The sequence below is a fragment of the Cyprinus carpio genome, chromosome B8 (genome assembly GCF_018340385.1).
Source record: "Cyprinus carpio isolate SPL01 chromosome B8, ASM1834038v1, whole genome shotgun sequence".
Classification (NCBI taxonomy): domain Eukaryota; kingdom Metazoa; phylum Chordata; class Actinopteri; order Cypriniformes; family Cyprinidae; genus Cyprinus; species Cyprinus carpio.
The window spans coordinates 20275568-20294931 of record NC_056604.1 but is presented as its reverse complement, the minus strand read 5'-3'; the positions used below and the strand labels follow the sequence as shown (position 1 = coordinate 20294931).

The 19364-nt window shown below is 37.1% G+C and overlaps 1 protein-coding gene across 2 annotated transcripts; it reads right to left on the bottom strand.

Moving 5' to 3' along the window:
- Positions 1-791: 791 nt before the first annotated feature.
- slc7a4 (solute carrier family 7 member 4) lies at positions 792-8534 on the bottom strand. Of its 2 annotated transcripts, XM_042730050.1 has the most exons (6): positions 8445-8534; positions 6469-7547; positions 4796-5541; positions 4167-4275; positions 3210-3421; positions 792-2269 (listed from the first exon to the last, which is right to left on the bottom strand). In XM_042730050.1, exons 2-5 carry the CDS (start codon positions 7448-7450, stop codon positions 3225-3227), a joined length of 2034 nt encoding a protein of 677 aa, XP_042585984.1. In that variant the 5' UTR covers positions 7451-7547; positions 8445-8534; the 3' UTR covers positions 792-2269; positions 3210-3224. The 2 variants fall into 2 exon arrangements, with proteins under 2 accessions (XP_042585984.1, XP_018952536.2); XM_019096991.2 differs by having other exon boundaries at positions 792-3421.
- Between the last annotated feature and the right edge of the window lie 10830 nt (positions 8535-19364).

The following is a 19364-nucleotide window of genomic DNA, read 5'->3' as shown; positions in this document are numbered from 1 at the left end:
AATCATAAGAAGTATGATAATACATAATACATAATCTTCAGTACTTCTTATATTAACATGACAAGATGACACAACATAATTTTTGCCGTCAGATTATAAAGATTATAACGACACAACAGTGTGATATTTATTGTGTTTTGTTACATTTTTGCACCATATGAAATGCAGATCTATGTCAGCTGACCACTTGAGATGGATGCTCATACCAGGTGCAAACAGCCTTCAGCTTGTTAGATGTAGTTAGTTAGACTGGCTGCAGATATAATGTCATTTAATGAGTCTCATGGGTGTTATCTAGTAGTCATTATGTAGTATGGTTAAAGGAATACTCCATCCCAAAATGAAAATTTTGTCATTAATCACTTACTCCAAAATCGTTCCAAACCCGTAAAAGCTTTGTTCGTCTTCGGAACACAATTTAAGATATTTTGGATGAAAACAGGGAGGCTTGTGACTGTTCCATAGACTGCCAAGTAAATAACAGTGTCAAGGTCCATAAAAGGTATTTAAGTCGTCGTCAGAATACTCCATCTGCCATCAGACGTGCAATCTGGGTGATATGAAGCGACGGGAACACTTTGTAAGCGAAGAAAACAAAAATAACTTTATTCAACAATTCCTTTGTCAACGGTCTCCTCTGTGTCTCTCCATATCACCGTATGCTGTGTATACTCTTCTGAGTCTTCTACGTGTATTTAGCTTTGATTTGAAAGAAAACAGCAAATGTCTTTCATACTTTTATGGACCTTGACACTGTTATTTACTTGGCAGTCTATGGGACAGTCACAACCTCCCGGTTTTCATCCAAAATTGTGTTCCGAAGACAAACTGAGCTTATACGGGTTTGGAACAACATGGGGGTAAGTGATTAATGACAAAATTTTCATTTTGGGGTGGAGTATCCCTTTAAGACTCAACACAGCATTGGGTTCCGAGTGTGAATGAAAACATACAAGTCAAAATACATAAACAAAAACACATGCTTCTTTACTTAACTGTATTTTAAACCACTAAATAAAGTTGAAACTTTTGGTACATCCAGTGAACCTATAAAGTGCTTTTTGACTGAAATCTCACATGCGGAGTGGATGTGATTGATCAAAAAAACGTATTGGGATACAGGGAGGGTGCATTTTCATTCTTTATATCAGAGATTAGATGTTCTTTGTTGTATGTTTGTAATAGAGTTAGCATGATAAAGCAGAAACAGCAGGAAGTAGAATGACATTCATCATGTTAGTGAATGAGTGTAGTGCTATCCGAGTGACAATAATACTCTCCAGCTGCACTGAATCGCTCTACACAGATAATCTGGGTCAATCTGTGAGGGAGGGGATGCTGTAAATCTAGGGGGTGAGGGAGATTACAGGGGCTTTTGAAGGGGAATATCCCATCTTTGCTTTTGTATGCTATATTTTCCAATATCTGCAGTCCAAACAGTATTCACCGCATATTAAACACTCTTCCGTTGTCCTTGTACTAAAAAACAATTTGTTCTGTGCTTTTGTCAATATTCTAGTTGTGTTAAATGGAAGTATAAATTATTGTTAGTCATTAACATACATGTTCCTATCCAAAGCAAATTTAGCCTAAATACTAACAGGGACAGTCCACTTGGAGCAACACAAACTGAAGCGCTCAGAAGGGCACGATGGGGATCAGGGCACCAGAAATTCTCAAGACTGTATGCGTGTTTGTAAGTTTGCCATTATAATTGTGACTATTCTAACAACATAAGCTTAGTTTATCTTTAAAGTCAACATAAATTCTAAAGCCCAGTTTCTAATACACATGGAGCTGGGACAATGACAAATAAGAGTGTTTAAAATAAAGAATAAAACATTTTTTTTATGTCTGATTTAAAATCAATTTCATTTCACTTTATGTATGAATTGCATTTTTAAATAAATTCATAGATCTGGACAAAAACAAAAATGTCACTGACCCAGCTAAATAAACAGCCAGTTTCACAGGTACCAATTCCATCTGTGTCACGCTACACTGAGTGAGTATGTGTGAGAATGAGGGCGGTTTAGTATGTGTGAGTGTCACATGAGATGTGCAGATCTGAGTGTGGGAATAAGGATTAGTGAACACAGGGGTAAGTGTTTTTTAGTGAGGTGTGGCAGTGGACACAAATGAAACATGGTTACACAGAGGCAGTTCATACTGAGCGTATCGTACAAACACAGATGAAAAACAGAAAGGAAAAAAAAAATCACCATGAATAGTTAACATGATTCAAACATGATCTTGGTTGGAGTATATGCTGAAAAATAAATAAAAATACAGTTATACTGTATTATAAAAATAAATATTTATAAGTTGCAGAGAAGTAGAGGAAAACAAAACATGTAGAAAGATGGTGGAAACAGAGCCACTGTGGTTAGTGTGTGATTAAGGAGTGTGTGTTTGTGACCCAGACTGCAAAAATAATGGGTGTGTAAATATAGTAATGTTTAAGTATATTCATATGATCCGTTGATGTGCGTGTGTGAGTGTGTTTGTTTACATAAGAAAGAAAATAAATGGCCGTAGTTGATAAGGATGGTGAACAAGGAAGTTGACACTGGTTGCTTAAATATAATATTAAAGAAATATGTTGGGGTCAGTACAGGTCAAGACCAATTAACAGCATTTGTGGCATAATGTTGATTACCACAAAAATTACTATCCACTTTCTTTAAAAAAAATGCCAAAAATCTGGATTACAGGGAGACACTTTCAATGTAAGTGAATTTACATTGAATCGGTAAATATTAAAATACTCCCCATTTCAAAATTATAGTCACAAGATGTTAACAAAAACTCTTTTCTTTGTAAAGGTATTTACAATTTTACAACTTTGTTGCAATGACATTGCAGTGTTGTAAACCCTAAATGCTTAAAATGACTGTAAAAAAAATTTTTTACAGCTCAAACAATACAGTTTTAATAGAATAATTGCTTATAAAATAATAAGGTACACATTTCTGCTCCAAAATGGGTTCCATATACCTTTATTGCCTATTGTTTTTTAAAGGAAATGGAGGAAGTCCAAATAATTTTTTGTGGTAACCAACATTATTTGACAAGTTACTGAACCTAGAATATTCCTTCAAACCATGGTTTTGATAAACAGTATATCTTGACATGTTGACAGTAAACTGAAGAGAAAGAAAATGATGAGTAATAGAACAGGCAGGGATGCAGGTGTACTGTAAACACACCTCAGCATGATCAGATCATCTGCTGGCAGGTGGATTATCGTGGGTTGGTGAGTGTGTGCTGAGAGTGTGTCCTTCAGGCTGGATGTTCTGGACTGTCTCCACCAGGCTACCGCTGGGAAGGACCACATATCGTGCTGCCACTTCCTGCCCCTGCTGCTCCCGCAAACCCTCCTTACTGTGCCAGATACCATAGCCGAAATACACCAGAAGACCTGTGAGCGAACAGCGGGACAAATTTGATTATGTGAGCAGGCTGGCTTAACTGTTTAAATGGTTTGTAGCAGTGCTGACAGGAACTGAAGATAATCACGTTTGGGCTGATCTTCTTTTCCCACAGATGAGTGCATAGCCAATTAACACCCAGCCACTACCGACAAAAGCTGGACTCTCTTTAAGAGCTTGAACATGCAGAAATCGTCACAATTTAGCTATTAACTTTTGACTAAAAAACTAGCAAAACACATCTAAACCTTCAATCTACAGCCATATTTTCAACTTGTTTACCCATTAAAATAAAACTGTGTTTTTATTTATCTGTCAATGCAACAGTATGTACATTTTATATTCTGAACCTCAGACTACCCTACAAAATACAAAATACTCCTTTTTAACAGATGAGGGTGGCCAAAATCTTTGGTAGGAAAATAAGGAAGGAAAATAGCAGCTTGAACATTCTGCTTAAGGCATCTTCCAGTGTTTCAGAAAACAAAGAATGTCAAATGGCTTTGGAACAACATGAGGGTGAGTAAATGATGACAGGAATTTGATTAACGGTCTCTTTATGACTGCTATATTCACAGACAGCTCATTGTCTTTAAAGAGTTTGTTGTTCTGTAATGAGTTGATCAGGTCATAAACTGTATATATCGTTATACTGTAGAGTGTATTTTTTTTATTGATATTTATGTAATTCACAATATTGTGGTGGAATAGAGGTGAAGAGCAATGAACTGGTACCTGCTGCAACCCATACGGCGAAACGGACCCAGGTAAGTGGACTTAACTTCAACATGAGAAATACATTCAGAAGGATGCTGAAGCCAGGAACAAATGGAACCAGAGGGACCTGAATGATAAAACACACATTAGTGATCAAGAGTCTAAATCATTACTTTAAATCTTAGTTTTTTTCTGAAAAGTTTTGTTTCAATAAACTGGTTAGAGGAAAAGATATTCATTTACTTCATCGCATGTACCTCATGTATGGCATATTGCGGTTTATTGCAGTTTTTTTATTAGGATTTGTACTGAAACTACATATTTAAACTCCAGTTCAGTTTGTGGTAGGCCCATAAAAATCATAGAGTTCACAGAACATATATATCATTTGCTTCAAATGCTCTAACAATAAACTCACTAGGGCTATATTCAATGAGTCTGTGAGTTGTTATCCCAGATCACTCCAAGAAAGACAGCAACAAGTCTTGACATCACATATTCAGTAATAGGCAATGATAAAAATTTTATGATGCGCACATGCAAAGAATTTAACACTATGTTTAAGGAAATCATGCTCCCTTTTACACTGTATGATAGCTATGGTTATGTATAACCAGTTGTCTATTCAGCCCTGTTATTTAACTCACCTGAAAAGTCTTATGATTGGGCTGCTGTTCATGGACCCAGATGAGAGCCAAACTGAGCAAGAAGACCAGACTGAAGATGACCAGCAGCAGGGTGAAGCTCCACACAGGCAGATTCAGCTGGTTATTCCCAAACACCAGCACAGCACAAAGAGAGACTCCACTGACCATCAGAGCGAGCACAGAGAACGCCACCACCTCGCCCGGCTCACAGCCCCCCAGTATCCGGCCCAGATACGGCTCCCAGCGACCCTTCAGTGTGCCTGGAGCCCGTCTCTCCTTCACCGACTTCTGCCGCTCCACCAGCTGAAGTTTATCAGAGAAGGACTCATACTCCTTCAGCTCTCCACCATCCAGCGCAAGGGTCTGGGTCTCATTCGTCACCACAGACGGATCCACCGGCTGTCCTGACTGGTTCACTGAAGATGTGGATGAAGCGTCTGTCTTGATTCCACCTCCTCCTGAGCTTCCACTGCTTTTATCCGGCTGGAAGCGGAGCACTATGATGCTGGCTGCTACAAAAGTGTAAGCAAGCAGAGTGCCAATAGAGAGGAACTGGACCAGAGCTTCCAGATCAAAGATGAGGGCAAGGATTGACATAAGGCTGCCAAAAACTAGAATTGCAATCACCGGGACTTTGGTTACAGGGTTTACACGGGAAAAGACAGAGAAGAAGAGGCCATCCTCCGCCATGGCATACACGATCCGTGGAAGGGAGAAGAGGTTGCTAAGCAACACAGTGTTCATGGCTAGATGAAAGAGATTAGAAAGTTTTAATTAGTCAGGAAACAGTATAAACCACATACTGCATCCATAGTCTTCATTATTAAAATATAACAACAATACAACTTAATAATCACTATCAACATAATAGTTATAGAGGCTGCTAATACAGTTTAGTCACGTCTTCCAAAAAAAAAAAAAAAAAAAAACCCCCCAGTATAAAAAGAATTTTTTTACATCTTTTATATGGCAATGTGACAATATGAACATGTCAAAGCTGCATTTTCAGCATCATTACTTCAGTGTTGAGTGTCACATGATCCAGAATTTATTCTAACATGCTGATTTGCTGCTCAAGAAACATTTCTTCTAATTATCACTGTTGAAATCATTTATTTGAAATAGAAATCTTTTATAACATCATAAATATCTTCTCTGCCATTTTTGATTAATATAAAGCATTCTTGCTGAATAAAATGTTTTTTTTTTCAATCAAATTTGTCTATGTATGCATACAATTTATCAAAATAATAATCCAAATAATATTAAGGTAATTTTGAATATATAAATAATGCATTATTATTGCATTAAAATGTTGGATGGAAACACCAAAATGTGGTTTGTGAATCAAATTGGCATGCATAAATAAATAAATAAATGTACATTTAAAAAAAAATGCTCATTGGAGGTGTTTTTTTTTATATATATGTAAAGTGACGGAGGGGCAAAAAAAGGTGACGTGACTGAAATAATTTGCTCATTTACTACATAATTATCTCTTCCTGTACCTTTTTAATGAATTTTAAATAAATACTGCATAAAAGAAGTAAATTTTGGTACATCTTTTGCTGTGATTTAATTGTGTATATTGGTATTAAATCAAACACCTTGCTCTCTAAATGTCTACACTGGCCATTTATAAACCTATATGTCAACCACTAACTCATACTCACCACAGATGGATCCCACAGCCACGATGAATCCGGCCCAGCTATATCCTCGTCTGAAGAATGCATCTGAGAGCGCTGAGTTTGGGTCGAGCGTATGCCATGGAACCATCAACGTGAGAACTGTGGACACCAGGACATATGCTGTGGCTGCCAGGCCTAGTGAGATTGCGGTCGCTGCAGGAACAGCCTTCTGAGGATTGCTGGCCTCCTCGCTGGAAGCCGCTATCACATCAAAGCCAACGAAGGCATAGAAGCATGTTGCAGTTCCTGCCAGGATACCTGAAAGTCCAAAGGGGGCAAAGCCTCCCTCCCGAGTGCTCCAGTTGGCTGGGTCAGCCAGTACAAAGCCAAACACCAAGATAAAAACAATGACTGCCATACTGACGGCTGAGAAGATGTGGTTTAGCCAAGATGAGACACGAACACCAAATGAAATGAAAAAGGAAGCCACTAGGAGGATGCCAGCTGCTAAGAGGTCTGGGTAATGAGCAATGAAGGGCACATCCCAACGCATCACATGACTCTCGGTGAAGTTCTGAATGCGATGATTGAAAATAGAGTCCAGATATCCACTCCATGCACGCGCTACTGCTGCCCCACCAATCATATACTCTAAAATTACATTCCAGCCAATCAGGAATGCCCAGATTTCCCCAACAGAGACATAAGTGAACATGTAGGCAGAGCCTGTCTTTGGTACACGGGCGCCAAACTCAGCATAACACAGGGCTGCCATGAGAGACGCCACTCCAGCTATGATGAAAGACACCACTACAGCCGGTCCTGCGGTGTCTTTAGCAACAGTTCCCGTAAGAACATACAGGCCTGAACCCACCATGCCACCAACACCAAGTAGTGCAAGGTCCACTGTGGACAGACAACGTTTTAGTGAAGTTGCCATTACGTCCTCCTCCAGCGTCTTCAGCCTGTTCAGCTTCTGACAGAACCTCACCAGTGGAGAGCAGCCGGAAACACATGATGCCATCTTGATAGAGAACGGAGGGTTGGTGAAAGAGACTGTGTGAAATATACAAAGATCACACCTGGTCCATAATTTTCTGAGTCAAACAAGCGCTACAAACCTGAAAGGAATAAAAACAGAATAGAAAAGCAAATCTGTAACACACTGAATACCAAAGTCAAAAATTAACTAGTTTTTTTTAAGCGAAAGATTCCAGCACAAGTGACGAAAATTTTCAGATAATTAAAACATGTGGGCAAAACATCTAATATTTGATATATTTCATAATATCCTTTTCTAGGCCTGTCTAGTATGGGTTTAGGTGCCTTTGCAGTGACATATAGCTTGCATGTAGATGATGTGTACTCACACAAATGCTATGGAAAGTGTATCTAATGTTAAATTATTCTGATAATATTTTTTATACATTACATTATTTAATTTAGTCTGTTAAATCCCTCTATGTAGACCTGGGATATTATCTCTTTAAAATGCAGCATGAATGTTATAGTTATGTGGAGATGTGGCCTGGTTACAGTGGATCAGTCCATACACACAGATGATGCTGCAGATGGTGATTCTGCTCACATCACATCCGCTGCTGGAAGGAATTATATGTCAAAATCACCATTGCAAAGTCAATCTAATAATCACGTTAATATCTGAGATTGATACAAAAGCAAAGCTAAATGTCGATGGACTACCTTTCGCCATGAAACGCAGCATAAATAATCTGAATTTGAGTAATTTAAATTTATTTGAAATTAGTGATATTTCAAAGAGCTGGAATAAGCTCACATATAAGAGCCAGCGATCTTTTCTTGTCGCTTCTATCGTTTAATTGAACAAAACTGTGACAGCTGCTGTTTCATCCTCCTTAACGCTAAAGCCACGTAAACTAACGTCACGGAGACAGGTGAGAAACTGCCCCGCTCTCTTCTATGTACTGACCACAAACATAAGCATTCAAATCATATACATACACATCCGTAAAATAATGAATAGTACGACTTTGTACCTGTAGTCGGTTCGTGTCTCGTTTGGTGAAAACGATGCTGTAAACGTCATTGAACAGAAGGGTGGGTGGAGGAGCGAACAGGAGCTGTTTCCGCTCTTAAAGCTACAGCACCTCATTCATCAGGCTGTACCCACCCTAACATATTAGAAATGGGCAAATTATTATTATTGAATTATGTGTGATGCTTACTATTAGGCATGCTAATCATTTACATACTAGATCTAGTTTATACTGAAAAAAAAAAAGAAAAAAGTGAGACCGTCTACTCTTCCCTGTGAAAACTGGAATCTGAACCACTTTCTGCAGGATCTGAATTTTTGTGTTTTGAATTTTAGAATACTGAAATATATCCAAATTTGTTCTTCATCTTGAAACTTGAAGCTGTATTTTTATTTTTTATTTTATTTTTATCTAAGAATTTAGAATTTCATAAATTCAAGGAAAGGGAAAAGTTTTTCCTTGAAATCAGCAGTTTTCATAGAAACTCATTTGACATCCTAAACAGAAAGAGAGAAGAAAGCAGGCCAGGAAGGACATAAGTGTTCAAAAATATTTCTATAATATAATATAATATAATTTCTATAATAATATAATATAATATAATTTCTATAATAGTTCTATTTCTTTCTTTTATTCCTCTCAACTTCACTGGATAGAGACTGCTCAAAACATCCCTAGACAGACACACATGCAAGCACCACAAAGTCAAATTATCCATATAATGATTGCATAAACATTCAAACTCCACATCTGACATCAAACATTTGCCAAATCTGTATGAATTTCTTTTTTCTGCTGAACACAAAAGATGATATTTTGAAGAACGTGGGTAACCAAACAGTTGCTGATATCCATTAATTTCATTTTTTTTTTTTTTTTTAGTTGACAGGGACATTGAACATTAATAAAACATTCCAATAAATGTACCAGAATTAGCCAAAGGCTATTGTACATCCGTAGTCCCTGGACAAGATGTAACAAGTCACCCTAAAAGAAAAATGTGATTAAAAATACATACTAGAAAATTTAATAATTACATAGTACAAATAATACAGTATTCTATTAAAAAACAATAGGATCAAATAAAGACAATGCAAACAAGATAAAATCAATAGGATAGCTAGCCCATATAAAATTCTAATGTTGACAAATCTGAGTACTAATTCACCAATTTTTCAATTGAATCCTAAATAAAGCATATGTGTCTAGATCTCTTATAGTTGTCGGATTAGTATTCCATTCTCGTGCAGCTTTGACAGAAAAAGCAGACTGACTAAAATGACTTTGTCTAAGCGGAGTAATTCTCCTCTTAATGCACCTCTTGTAGAACAATTATCACTTGTTCTAACCGACCAAGAGGGGGAGAAGATAAACCATAAATAATTGAATACATCAAGCATACATTTGCATACTTAATCATGTTTTCCCGTTTTAACAAATTAAATTTTTTCAGTATTAGACAATGATGATAATGTACCGATTTCTTATCGAAGACTTCAAGTGTACGTTTGTATAAGGACTCTAAAGGTTTTAGAATCACTGAACTCGCATGAGACCAGGTGGTTAAACAGTAAGTCATGTGAGAAATAACCATATACATATACATCTTAGCTGCCTCTAATGACATATAATCTCTAGTAAACTTAAAATTATAGAGATTAAATTTAACCTGCTTACAAACCTTTTTACCTTGAGCATTAAATGTAAGTTTAGAATCAATCAGTATTCCCAGATATTTATACAGAGGCACCATCTGCAGCCTCACCCCTGACACGTAAACATCAGGCTCTTTAATAATACTGTTAGACTTAAAGAAAAACATACATACTGTCTTGGACACATTTAGTTGGAAGCAATTCTCTTTTAGCCATGCTGACACATTAACCATAGAATTTGTGAGTTCATTTGCAACTTGTGCTAGACTATTACCATGTATATAAATTACTGTATTTTCCACATACATTTGTATATTAATGCCAGGACATGCAAGATGAAAATCATTTATATACAGTATATAGCAAAAAGCAATGGACCCAAGATAGATCCTTGTGGAACACCAGTTGGTGTACTTAAATCACTGAATTGGTGATTTTGTACTCTAACACACTGAAATCTATCTGAAAGATATGACTCTATCCAGTTAAGTGTAATGAGAAATTAAAACAAGTTAACTTAGACATAAGGATTCTATGATTTACGGTGTCAAAGGCTTTCTTTAAATCAAGGAACACGGCTCCAACTACACCACCTTTATCTAAAAAAAGTTTTAATATTTTCTATAAAAAAGAAACAATTTGTTGTTTCTGTTGAGTATTTTGCTCTAAATCCAAACTGCATTGGATGCAATAAAAATGAACTACTACTCAAGTACCTGCTAATCTGTTTTGCTACCAAGTTCTCCATAACCTTAGAAACAGTGGGTAAGATACTAATTGGCCTATAATTATCAATAGAAAGGGGATCTCCACTTTGAATATTGGAACAACAATCACAGATTTCCAAACACTTGGGAATTTTCCTTGAGAAATTGAAAGGTTAATAACTTTAGTAATAGGTTTAATTAGAGTCGAATTAGACTCTTTGAGCATAACAACATCCATGCCATATTTATCTTTTGCTCTAGATGATTTAAGAGATCTAATTGTTCTCATAACATCAGAATCACTAACAGGCCTTATTCTAAACAGGCTCCACTGTTGTAACTGGACAGACATTAGTGCAAATTCAGACATCCCACTAAATCCCAGACATTTCAGTAAAATATAGGACACTTTCATGCAGTTCCTGGACAGTGATCAAGCATAAATGAGTTAAATAGATAAATGAAATGAAAGTAGCAATAAAAATATTATTCTTCTGTTATACTATATATCATTACTCACTCTCAGGCAGTGCTGGGGAGCAACTAGATACATGTAACGGAATTACGTAATTTAATTACAAAATAAATGTAAATGTAATCTGTTAAAAATGTGTTAAATTAGTTATAAAAATGTTAACGCTTAAAAAGGGGGTTACATCTGAATATTTTTGTAAAAAGCTAAAAATATAAATTTGTTGCTTTGCCTGTTTTTGATATGCACGCTGAAATTTAAAGGTTGTTTAGTAATGTGATGCAGCTGATCAGCACCGCGCTGCGTATTAATGTGTGAGGCGCGTGCACGCGAGGGGAGTAAGATTTTCACGGGGGTCGGTTTTTATTTTTATTTTTTTGTGAAAGTGCGCCTTCTTGTGACCATCGTTTTTAGTACTGATCGATCATCGAACTGATTGAAATAATGTTAGAATAAAATAAAATTGACATAAACGAAAAATAAGATTGGACTACATGTCATGTTGGACTAATTTAAACACATTCTGCGTCATGACGTATAATACATCATCATTAACGCATTAATTATGCATGGCGCACGCATTTATGTGCTCTTAAAGTATCATTTAAAAAAAAAAATGAGTGAAAATTATCAGGGGCACAAGGCAGGAAGCGACGCAAAGAAGAGGAGCAGAAAGAAATATCAATATAGAGGTAAAAATCACATGTTAACGACTGTGTATTAGCCCGTGATGTTTATGTAGTATTTTAGAATAGCCTTTTTAGAACATCTTAACTGGCAACACTGACACCGTGGAGCGTTTTTGCTTGAGTATTTTCTTTACAATAAAGTAATGTTGTTTTAATTTCAGTTAAATTACTGCTTGCTTTTAATTCACCAAAAAGTGTCTAAATGTCTTTTGAAAAAGACCATGACTAGGAATACAATCTAGCATTCATAAAATGAAATAATTAAGTTTAAGTATGTAATTTTCCACTGTATGCACAAAATTGATATGAAAGTTATAGGTATGCTAATTATACTAACTAGCTAGCTAGCTGGCTAACATCTACCAAAAAAAAAAAAATGTAGCCTTTATTTTGTTGCCTTTGTTGCCTGTTCGACTATTTTAGGCATCTTATATTGCTTATTTCCCTTTGTTGTAATAAGTACTTGTCACTGTAGGCATAGTTGTGGGAGTCTCTTAAATAGGCTATTTTATCAGAATCACTCATAAAATACCTACAAGGCGGTTCAGCATCTCCATTTATTTAATATCACAATTTATTTACTACTTAGTGATGTTAATACTTATCAGTATTTATGTTTTATTATATTTGGGGGGGGGGGGGGGGTGGTGGTATTGATTACAAAATTTGTTTGTTAACTATTAAAATGCTATCAAAAACAAAGGTTTCAATGTTGAACCCAAGGAAGCATCTGCAGGTATGTAACTTACAGTTAAGCAGTCATTAAATAAAAAAGGAAAGGCATTGCTACTCCTGCCGCATGTCACTAGAGTGTATTCAAGACATAATTACCTCTGTATTGCTTGGTTTATGTCCAGTAGTTTATTTAACAATGTTAATCTCCATTCATAGCTAGCTAAAAACGTCTTTACCAGCCACACTTCTGTTTATGAACCCTTTGACAGAAAATATATAGCTAATATTTTTCCTCCTTGAATAAGGTTAGTAACCATGTCAGATCCAGTGTTGGGAAGGGTACTTTGGAAATGTAATAGGTTACAGATTACAAAGTACATAATTTAAATTGAATAAGTGGTGTAACTATTTTAATTACTTTATTAAAGTAATGTAACATTACATTTGATTAGTTTTTGATTACTTTTCTAAATTTCTAACAAATGTTGTTGTTTTTTTTTTTAATCTGTTATCATTTTCAAAAATTTAACATCCTTATTTGATGACTGCTTACAGTTAACTGTAGGCTAAGTTACATATCTGCAGATGCTTCCTCAGGTTGGACATTAAAATGTAGACAGAATTTTATTAGCTGCCTGGCTGCCTGGCAAAACATATTTCGCACTTTACTGTTATATTTGTGCACCCCACCCCCAGCACTTTTATCATTTGTCATGAATAGCATCGCTTTAATATCACTTTTATATAGCAGGAGGCATCGTGCACATCATAAATAGGTAAAGCAGCAAATTTATATTGTTCAACATATCCAAGCTTTTTAAAAAAATATTCAGATGTAACATCCTTTATAATTGTTATACTAAGTAACTGTAATTTAATTACAGTTTAACAGATCACAGTTACATTTATTTTGTAATTAAATTCCGTAATTCTGTTACATGTAACTAGTTACTCCCCATCACTTGTCAGATCTAATATTAGTTATTTCAGCACTGTACCATAACCTACATTAATAATTAATAAAGAGGTCATTGAAATTCATGAAACATACTCCCCCTGGCCAAAGCAACTTTGAGTACTACTGTAAGGTTAACCCTGCCTGGTTTAAATGTTTAAAAAATGATTAACAATTGAAAACATTCATTAGACATTTAGAAAAGTAATCAAAATATAATCAAATGTAATCAGTTACAATTCTTTAATAAAGTAATTGAAATAGTTACACTATTTATTACATTTTAAATAGGGTAACTTGTAATCTGTAACCAATTACATTTCAAAGTAACCTTCCCAACACTGCTCTCAGGCCATCCAAGATGTAGATGAGTTTGTGTTAGCTTTAGAACAGATCTGGTGAAATTTAGCATTACATCACTTGCTCTCCAAAAGTATGGACGCATTTAGCAAATTTCAATTTGAAATGTGATATTAAATGCAATGTGTAAAATGACTGTAATAAGATGATGAAAAAAGGCCATTGTGGATAACATACTTTCTCGGCTGAAATGGAAAAAAGTGCAAAAAATACAAAAATAATACTGCATTATGCTGCAGTGGGAGGAACAATGGTGCTGTTTTAGAGACTTTAATTACTGAATCTGTTTAGTTACATTAACTAGGCCTATAGTATAGTTTTGTTAAAATTACCACCAGTAATTTTTAGACATCTGGGGGCCAAAAGGATTTATGTCGGCCTGTATATTTAGTGCAAAAACTACAATATTTTGAAGCAACAGAAAAGGCCAAGTAAGCCATGTGATTGGTTGCAGTATGATCATGTGAGTCAAATGGCATATGTAAATATTTTAACAGGTATATATATATATATAATAAAAAAACAGAACACAGAACACAAAAGGCTTGGTAACATCACAACAAGAGGGAAAGAGCATATTCTTCACAAAGAGTGTGGATATGTGAATCTCTTTATATAGGGTGTCTGAGTATGTGTGAATTGATATCAGGTATGTGATCAAAAGACAGGTGATTTACAGCCCATTGCTGTCATGAATCACACGGGGAGCACGGGAACAAAGGAGCGAGGAGACAAGGAGTAAAGCAAGGCTGATTTATACTTCTGCGTCAAAACTACGTCGTAGCTATGCCATAGGTTGTGCATAGTATGTGCAGGCTGCTGAGTAGGCTGCACGTACTGCTGAGTAGCCTGACATGCACATCTCCAAAAATGTCACAGCATGTAGTCACAGCTAGTACCCCTCCCTCCGTATGTATTTGAGTTTTGTGTGTGTGTTTTGCACTTTAATATATTTTAAAGGGGTCATATGATGCGATTTCAATTTTTCCGTTCTCTTTGGAGTGTTACAAACTCTCTTGGTCCATAAAGAAGATCTGTAAAGTTGCAAATCCAAAGAGATATTCTTTATAAAAGTTAAGAGTCAACCACACCCCCCTAAAACGGCTCGTTCTAACATGCCCCCACATGTCTACGACATGATGTGGGAAGATTTGCATAAGGCCGCCCAAATGTTCATGCAAAGAATGAAGGTGTAACTTTTATTCTCGCTGTAGTATTGTTGTTGCCGCGCCGCCATGTTGTGGAAATGCTGTTTCATTGTGAAAGCCAAACTACTTTTTTTTTGGCCTTCCAAAAGAGCACGATATTCGCGTTGTCATGCCTAGAGCTGATCCGTGCTGGTCGCTGAGGAAATACATCAACTTTGCACTGTGGATCGCAAGATCGGCCTTCACCATGGACGAAGTGGAGTCCAGCCCGGGGTCATCACATGTGGTTGCCCACCGGCCGCGCCTTTCTCAATCTGGCCTCTGCTCACTCTAGGCCTCCGGCATCTGCTCACTCGAGCCAGCCGTGTGTGACGCTGTGTTTCATTGTGAAAACTTTGTTTGTCCTTCCAAAAGATGTATTGTTGTACAAACCCGATTCCAAAAAAGTTGGGACACTGTACAAATTGTGAATAAAAACAGAATGCAATGATGTGGAAATTTCTATATTTTATTCAGAATACAACATAGATGACATATCAAATGTTTAAACTGAGAAAATGTATCATTTTAAGGGAAAAATAAGTTGATTTTAAATTACATGGCATCAACAGATCTCAAAAAAGTTGGGACAAGGCCATGTTTACCACTGTGTGGCATCCCCTCTTCTTTTTATAACAGTCTGCAAACGTCTGGGGACTGAGGAGACAAGTTGCTCAAGTTTAGGAATAGGAATGTTGTCCCATTCTTGTCTAATACAGGCTTCTAGTTGCTCAACTGTCTTAGGTCTTCTTTGTCGCATCTTCCTCTTTATGATGCGCCAAATGTTTTCTGTGTGTGAAAGATCTGGACTGCAGGCTGGCCATTTCAGTACCTGGATCCTTCTTCTACGCAGCAATGATGTTGTAATTGATGCAGTAGGTGGTCTGGCATTGTCATGTTGGAAAATGCAAGGTCTTCCCTGAAAGAGACGACGTCTGGATGGGAGCATATGTTGTTCTAGAACTTGGATATACTTTTCAGCATTGATGGTGCCTTTCCAGATGTGTAAGCTGCCCATGCCACATGCACTCATGCAACCCCATACCATCGGAGATGCAGGCTTCTGAACTGAGCGCTGATAACAACTTGGGTTGTCCTAGTCCTCTTTAGTCCGGATGACATGGCATCCCAGTTTTCCGAAAAGAACTTCAAATTTTGATTCGTCTGACCACAGAACAGTTTTCCACTTTGCCACAGTCCATTTTAAATGAGCCTTGGCCCAGAGAAAACACCTGCGCTTCTGGATCATGTTTAGATTTCGCTTCTTTTTTGACCTATAGAGTTTTAGCCGGCAACGGCGAATGGCACGGTGGATTGTGTTCACCGACAATGTTTTCTGGAAGTATTCCTGAGCCCATGTTGTGATTTCCATTACAGTAGCATTCCTGTATGTGATGCAGTGCTGTCTAAGGGCCCAAAGATCACAGGCATCCAGTATGGTTTTCCAGCCACGACCCTTACGCACAGAGATTGTTCCAGATTCTCTGAATCTTTGGATGATATTATGCACTGTAGATGATGATAACTTCAAACTCTTTGCAATTTTTCTCTGAGAAACTCCTTTCTGATATTGCTCCACTATTTTTCGCCACAGCATTGGGGGAATTGGTGATCCTCTGCCCATCTTGACTTCGGAGAGACACTGCCACTCTGAGAGGCTCTTTTTTTATACCCAATCATGTTGCCAACTGACCTAATAAGTTGCAAATTGGTCCTCCAGCTGTTCCTTATATGTACATTTAACTTTTTTTCGGCCCCTTATTGCTACCTGTCCCAACTTTTTTGGAATGTGTAGCTCTCATGAAATCCAAAATGAGCCAATATTTGGCATGATATTTCAAAATGTCTTACTTTCAACATTTGATATGTTATCTATATTCTATTGTGAATAAAATATAAGTTTATCAGATTTGTAAATTATTCCATTCCTTTTTAACTCACAATTTGTACAGTGCCCCAACTTTTTTGGAATCGGGTTTGTATTTGCAACACTGTTCCAGAACAGTTCGACCCAAATATTCAGATGTATGCAACACATTTTATGGAGGATTGTTTCCTGATCTGCCAGCTGTTCTGATTCACAGACTGTTAGTATGTTTTTTACGTTTAAAGTTTTTGTATTTGATGATTTTGATGCGAGTTTTAAGCAGTGTAGAGTAGTGCTTGTTGTTTGTCGTTTCTCCAATCACAAATGCAGACATGGTTTTATGTTTACGCGGTATGATGCAACGCAACGTGTTAAAAGACAGAATAAGTTATTATAATCAGTAATTATATGTCTCCATTGGATGCAACAAATGCTTCGTTTGTAATGGGTTTTATTGGTTTTGTCTCATCGTGCCAGATGGCAGCATCACAGTATGGTGAGGGCCGTAACATTTCCATCACACGCTTGAGGTATTCGGCCAATCACAACGCACTGGATAGCTGGCCAATCACAGCACACCTCGCTTTTCAGAACAATGAGCTTTGTAAAAATTTATGCGTTTCAGAAAGACGGGGCATAGAGGAGAAACAATAATGTACAGTATGTGGAAAATAATGTTTTTTGAACCTTAAACTGCATGAACACATTTCATTACACCAAATACACAAAATAATGTTCTTTTTAGCAACATCATATGACCCCTTTAATGTTACAAAATAAAACAAAGCAAAGAACAAGTGCCTTATCATTTATTATGAAATGTAGCATTACATCACTTTGTTGTCCACGACCATGGTACCAGTACTTGTAGAGATTGAAAGAATGCCATCTTCTGCTGTTCTGTTGTGGTCTCTTTTTTGTAGTTTTAAATAAATGATCTGTTCTTTGCCATTTATTTGCCGGCGTCACGGCTGATGCTTCTCTGACGAGCCGCTTCTTCTACAGCTTTTGCCGGGGACTGCGGGTTACAACAGCCACATGCCCGTGGCCACTGCAGACTAGCGGTTTGCATGTGTACTGCACGTCGACGCGGACAATGACGCAAAAGTATAAATGAATACCGACGCACATCCTATGGCATAGAGGCTACGGCATATGTCCAATGCAGAAGTATAAAAAAGCCTTAAAGCAAAATCCAAAGTCTTTAATGCAAACAAAACGGGGAACACAGAAACACTGAGAACATGAAATGACGTTTAACAGCGGACGAAAAATGAGGGGCAGAACATACATTAATTACACAGTTACTAATTAAACACAGCTGGAATACAATGAACTAAACAAGGAACACCAGGAACAAATAAACACAAGGACAGGAAAAACCAAACATTGGCAATATTTACACTGAAGCTGGCAGGCGGCTATGGTAAGGGACATGACATTTCCCTACCAGGCGCAGAGTGCTGCCAATCACAACACACACTGGCCCAGCTAACCAATCACAGCACATTTCATATTTCAGAAGGTGGGCCTTCATTTGATACAGGAACTATTCCAGATGTTCATGCCAGACTGGGGAGAGAGGTGTTGTAATAATGTAAAATATGTGAAAAGTTATGTGTTTTTCGAGCAACCTAGTATGAGAGCCTCTTTTTTCATCCCCTTCCTTCCCCTTACCCATACTCCCTCCACTTAGCTCTAGCATACTATAATATAATGTTCTACATGAATGCAAGTGATATTTACAGTCATGTTTGGTATCATTTGAATCATTTGAATCATCATTTGAAACATTTTCACATATGGTCCCCCACCAGTGTACCGACCATGCTCTGGCCTGCTTAGCTTTAGTGAGGCATTAAACTGGCCTCCTGACATTCTGTTGTCATGAATTCCCCACCTCAATTACGAATTTGACTTAAGCCCTATTCGGACGGGACTAGTTTTACAGGGGGTCGTTAGAGAAATCTGTGTTTCACAGACGTACTTAGTGATTTTAATCCCGTCCGAATCTGCCACGTCTGTGTTTTTCTCACACAACCTCTGTGATAATTCCAGAGCAAATTACCTACTGTTTTTCAGCAAACTCGGTGATCCTCTGAGAAAACTAATCCCGTCCGAATGCGAATGTCTGTGATTGCCGGCGATATTTTATTTCACAACGCGTTTCCTTGTCTGTTTTGGTCAACATGAATTACCGTAAATGCTCTTACGTTGTTTGATATATTTGCTTCCCGGCAAAGAAATAATAATGATAAAAAATTAAAATAATAAAATCAAGAGCCAGATCACGTAAACTATTAATACTGGCTATTGTAATATCAGCATCAGGTAAGATTAGTCACGTTCATTT

Excerpts from the sequence above, each read along its gene's own strand:
- slc7a4 (XM_019096991.2), bottom strand. The coding sequence starts at position 7,450 with ATGGCATCATGTGTTTCCGGCTGCTCTCCACTGGTGAGGTTCTGTCAG. Across the intron at positions 4,276-4,795 it reads CCAATCATAAGACTTTTCAG|GTCCCTCTGGTTCCATTTGT; the intron begins GTGAGTTAAATA and ends TTTATCATTCAG. Across the intron at positions 3,422-4,166 it reads CGCCGTATGGGTTGCAGCAG|GTCTTCTGGTGTATTTCGGC; the intron begins GTACCAGTTCAT and ends GTTCGCTCACAG.